The 5650-nt window shown below is 32.8% G+C and overlaps 1 protein-coding gene across 1 annotated transcript; it reads left to right on the top strand.

Annotated features, from left to right (window-relative positions):
• The first annotated feature begins 1095 nt into the window (after positions 1-1095).
• LOC111898121 (protein SOSEKI 5) lies at positions 1096-2512 on the top strand. Its single transcript, XM_023894049.3, has 3 exons — positions 1096-1479; positions 1641-1710; positions 1804-2512. Exons 1-3 carry the CDS (start codon positions 1203-1205, stop codon positions 2423-2425), a joined length of 969 nt encoding a protein of 322 aa, XP_023749817.1. The 5' UTR covers positions 1096-1202; the 3' UTR covers positions 2426-2512.
• The last annotated feature ends 3138 nt before the right edge of the window (positions 2513-5650 follow it).

Raw genomic sequence — 5650 nt, 5'->3', positions numbered from 1 at the left:
GAGTACCCTGTCAATTGGATCAAAGTTCATTGCCTTTTTTGGAATCAAGATCAAAATCCATTGTTTTTTTTTTTGCGTTATATAAACTTTTCTATCGAGGGGTAATATAGTTTTTTTCGGTCAAAGATATAATCAAACAACATAATTTAAGCCAAAAGTTCAAACTTAGTTAGCAACTATCGGCCACTCATTTTCCCAAATAACTAAAAATAAAGGTTCGGCAACACTAAGGTGTTTGTTTTTTTTAAAAAAAATTCTTCAAACCACTTTCTGTTGTGCACCACAGCACATGCGCAACACTTTTTCTCTTGCACCAGTTTGTTTTTTGGAAGATTTCAGATTACAAAACCTCTGTGTGTGTGCTGTGTGGCGCGACACTTGACTTGTCTCTTCTAATCTCTTCAACTTTGATTTTTTCTAAGTGTTTTTTTTAGAATTTTGGTATAACTTATTTTTTTTAAAACTTTTTTTTTAAGCTTTGATTTTCTAAAATTTTTATTTACGGATTTGATACATTTTCTTTTTATAGTTTCCACAAATTTTTTTAACTTGATTTTTAAAAAAAAATTGATTTTTTTTAATTTTTGTACCATTTCTATTAATAATATTTTCAGTTTTAATTGCATCTCTTTTAACGTGTGTAATTTTTTACGAACTTTGTTGACATCTTTTGCAATATTTTCTTAATTTTTTTTATTATTTTCTCTTTTTATGTTTTTTAAAATTAGTTTTTTTTTTCAGAATAAAACTGTTAGCTTCTTTTATATTTTTTTAAGTTTTTTTAAAAAGTTTTATATTTTTGTTTTTTTACATGTTTTTTTAGTATTCTTTTAATCTTTATAGTATTCTTTCAAAGTTTTAAAATTTCAGTTTATTACAGTAGTCTGCACATGTTAAAAAAACAAACATGTTTCTTATTATAGGCTGCAGCCGTTTGTTCCATCTCTTCTGCTACAGAGGATTGCAGAAATGGTCCGCAGCCTTTATGAATTTTCGCAACCAAAAAACAAAAACAATAAAATAACATTTATGAAAAATTAAATAATTAATTGATGTGCCACCGCCCTACGTTCTCTCCTCCCCACAGTTCGACTGTTCCTTCTCATAGCCTCCCCAGTTCCCACGCTACTATATAGTAACAATCTTTAATCTTATATACCACCTCACATGCTTTCAAGTAAGCTTTCATTCTGTTTTTTTTAATGGCGGCAAGTTCCAGACTGAGCGAGGAGTTACGAATCCCCAGGAAGAGTTGGACTCGTAATCAAAGACCTGGAAACGAAGGCCTGATCCTCAACAATGGCGCTTCTGCTAGAAGTCCGTTTTGTATTGAACCTAATTCTAAAACGTTGGCGTCATCTGCGGTGGTGCCCGCCAGAAAAGTTCCGGTTCTGTATTACCTATCTCGGAATGGTCAGCTTGAACATCCTCATCTCATCGAAGTTCCTCTCTCTTCTTCTCATGGTCTCTATCTAAGAGGTAATCGAGTTTTCTGTGGTTTAATTTCAACAGGATATGTTGGAATTTCCATTTATTGATACAATAAATTCCTCAGGACTCATGAAAACCTAGTAATTAGTTTCTATGTATATTTATTTTTGTCCTGTTCAAGTACGATTACTACTGTTGTTGTATTGCAGATGTTATGAACACCTTGAATTGTCACAGAGGAAAAGGAATAGCGAACATTTATTCATGGTCTTTCAAAAGGTACGAACACATTTGCCTAATTTAGAAGACGATAATGAAGTTCAGTTTGTTTTCCTGTTGATTCATTTCTTATTTTCTGGAACAAAAAATTAGGAGCTACAAAAGCGGATACGTATGGCACGACGCATCGGAAGACGATTTAATCCAACCAACCAACGGCCATGATTACGTCCTCAAAGGTTCAGAGCTTCTCCAAATACAAACATGTCAAAATCAGGCGGAGACGTACCACTCCGGCGACAATTTTGGCTCTACGACGGCACCGGCGGTCGTCAGAAGGAATCAATCATGGAGCTCGTTCGACAATCCGCAGGAATGTTTAGCCTTGAAATGCGAATCGAATAGAGAGCTCGCGGCGAAGTTCGCTCCTGATGCGGCGACGCAGACGGAGGAGCAGGGGCGTCAGGAACACGTGACTGTAGAGCTAAGTACCGACGAGATACCATCTCCGCCGCCTTCGAATTCTAGCTCGGAGGTTTCAGAGGCGGTGAATGGATCGAGATACGTTGATCAATCGGAGAAAGTGATGGAGACGATGGAGGATCGGCATGGTGGGAGTGGTAGGATGAAAGTTTCACAGGTTTTGATGCAGCTGTTTACTTGTGGAGCTGACTCATGTAGACATGTGAGGCCTCTGGAAAGTAAGCAGGATCAAGCTTGTCAGGCAGACAAGCAGGTCGCGTGTATGATAAAAGCCTTAAAAAATGAATCATAAATGTAACACGATGGTGTAACCAGTTTTCAGTTTTGTGAACATTCGTGTTTGAAATTTATTAAAAGCACATTTGAATTTTGTAGTAAATTTTTGACATGTACAGTTTATGTTTAGCTGATTCAGATTTCATATTCATTCAACTAAAAAGCTGCGTCATAACTAACTACAAAATACCAAAAATGGCACTCATGCATTCATTTCGGACTAAGAGGTCCAAGCCACCCGGAGCAAAATACAAAATGAGGCCCTTTAAATGTAAAAGGATATGGAAAGAAAAAAGTATCTAAAAAGATATTAACTAAAAAAACTAATAAAAAACAGAAAATTAATAAGATTTGATGGTAAAGATGTTGGACATGGATAAAATGATTCTTGTAAGCCATAAAAAGAAACATTTAAAAAATACAAATGATAAGTAATGGTTTTACAACAAATTTTAGTTTTTTTTTTTTTTTTTTTTACCAATTTAGTTGAAGACATAACATGTCTTTGAGTTCAAAAAACCATTGAGTCAAGTGCATCTAATCTTAAAATACCAAAAGAGAACTATAAAAAACTATCACCAAGGGCAAAATGGTAAGGACACCAACCAAAAAGAATTAGGTAAGCCACCTGAACACTAGGAAATGAATTTTATGCATGTAACTTAACATTTCAGCACATCAAGAGCATCGTATTAGGCCCAGGATACCTCTGAACAACATCAGGGGTAAAATGGTCAATGCTACGTAAAATACATTAGACTCCATGAATTAATTACACAATAGATCCAGAGAACACACAACATGAATGAATAATCTCCAAGGGCAAAATGGGACAGACCGGAACAAATAAATAAAAAACCTCCAAAGTATGCTTTATAGGAAGGAGCTTTGTATGAGGCATTAAAATGTTGCATCAACACCAGTGAATTTGAGTTAGAAGCCAAAAAATTCCGGAGTATTTTAATAAACCATCAGCTACCAATAAGGATCATTTGTATAGCATCTTGACCCGAACTAAACAAAACATGTAAGAAGAAACGAAGACCATCTATGTAGGTAAGTAGGAATCAGAAACCAAACTAAATCAGAATTAAAGTACTTGCAGATTGATTTATCAACCAAAAACTCCAACTCGGGTCAAGCAATAATGGATCTGTATGTATTAAAAAACACCGCAGGAAAAGAAACAAATGAATAGAGAAACAAGATGACAAATTTTCAATTTTTTTCTTACATAATTATGAAACAAGGAAGATGTCATAATGAATTATTCACTTTTAAAAATTGTTGTAAAGTCATGTACAACGAGGGAACTTTCATCAGGCATTCATGATTGCTTCTTGAAAAATGAAGCGTCGTCTGTTGGAAAGCCACTAAAAACATAATTATTAAAAAAAATGCAAGAATCGAACACAAGCCTCTACCATACAAATTTATGTGCATAACCATCTCAACTAACAGTGACTTTGTTTCCTTACTACATATTATATTTTATATTATCCAAAACTATATATATAAACCGATCGTAACTCGTAGGGGCCCCCGATTTCGGTGAGGCCCGGGACGATCGTCCAGCTTGCCCATGCTCTAGGGCCGGCCCTGTTCGGACTATTAGAGTAGATTTCTTATTTTCCGCATGTCATTTTCTTACTTTTTTTATTTTTCTTAAATTAAAAAATTTGGAATTGAATACAAAGTTTATATATATGTAAGGTATTTAATTATATTAAACTCTCTGAATAATTGCTATACAAACCTTAATTTTCTTCCTTTTTAATGTGATAATATGCATATGTTAGCCAATTTCACTTAGATCTATTAATAATTCCAAAATTATATAATGTTGAAGGAAAAGATTTTACAAGATCGTGATACAAATTTTAATATTTCTGGTATTGTAAAAACATACATATGTTTATAATTTTTATACTATTTTTTTTTAAAATTCGTACAGTAAATGGGTCTCACACTTAGTATTGATAACATATGAGTTTTTTTTGAAAAATATTAAAACAGTTCGCCTAGCTCTAATTTTATAACTAAGTTTATAACAGATATAATGTAATGCAATTTTATACATTTACATATACGAGTTAAAAACATGTCTTAATATATTACAATTTCCATGTAAAAGAATGGGCCTCCATCATAAATGGGATGAGCCGTACGTGGTATGGTATTGAACAAGACACATTCCTGATTACATAACATAACCGGGCTTCCATCATTCCAAAGGGATAAGCCCAAAAATGTATTGGACATGTTATATTGTTATTAACTTACTATAGTTGTTTATTTTATTAGATTAAAAATAAAAAATAAAAACTTTATGAAATTTAATTTTTCAGGAAAAATAAAATAAGTACTTTTCATTTTGGTTCCCTTTGATTTTGGATTGGAATTTTTTTATTCTCTCTTCATCGCCGTCATATTGTCCTTGTTATCTTGTACACCAACAGTAAAGACGTTGATAAATCTTATGCTAATTCTTTTTCTGTTATTACTATTTTAATATATTCAATCGTATTATCAGAACCCTCAAATAATATCATATGACACTAAAAGTAGAGCTCATATGCTTAATGCGCTAAATAATTTTTGAAGTTGGGATATAGAGCGAATTTGGAAGCTTGGATTACTTTGTCAAAATGGACATTGGAGTTTGTATATTCTTTAAATAAATCATTGAAAAACATGTTACTGAATTATCATCAATAATGCTTCTTTGGATATTAAAAAAATTAAAAGAGGGGGGAAATGACGGTATTTATTAAATTTGGTTGACTAAAAGTTTAATGATAAGAGTGGGTGATGATGAAAAAATTGTATTATACACAAGTGTTACAATGTCGACTTTAATTAATAGTTGTCTAAATCATTTAATTGGGCAATTACTAATCTAGCCAAATTAAGGAAGTGATTATCAATTTTTAACCAAAAATTAATAAATGTCCAAATATAGCCCACAAAACTGGTTTCTAAAATCGTCTATTGTTCACCATATCGCCTGCTGTTTCGTGTTTTGTATAATTTTTTTTTTCATTTGTAAGCTACAAAACCGTAGGTTTTGGGAAACCTACGGTTTCCTCTCGGTTTAGCTACGGTATCCCAAACCGTAGCCTACGGTTTTGGGGGAAAAATACGTTTTTTTTAATTTTTAAATCTACTGTTTTTGAGATTTCGTTTACCGTTTTGTGAAAAAATTTACGGTTTTAATTTTTTTGTAAGATGTACAAGTCGA

The sequence above is a fragment of the Lactuca sativa genome, chromosome 8 (assembly GCF_002870075.4).
Source record: "Lactuca sativa cultivar Salinas chromosome 8, Lsat_Salinas_v11, whole genome shotgun sequence".
In the NCBI taxonomy this organism is placed as follows: Eukaryota; Viridiplantae; Streptophyta; class Magnoliopsida; order Asterales; family Asteraceae; genus Lactuca; species Lactuca sativa.
This window is presented reverse-complemented; position numbering and strand designations above follow the sequence as displayed.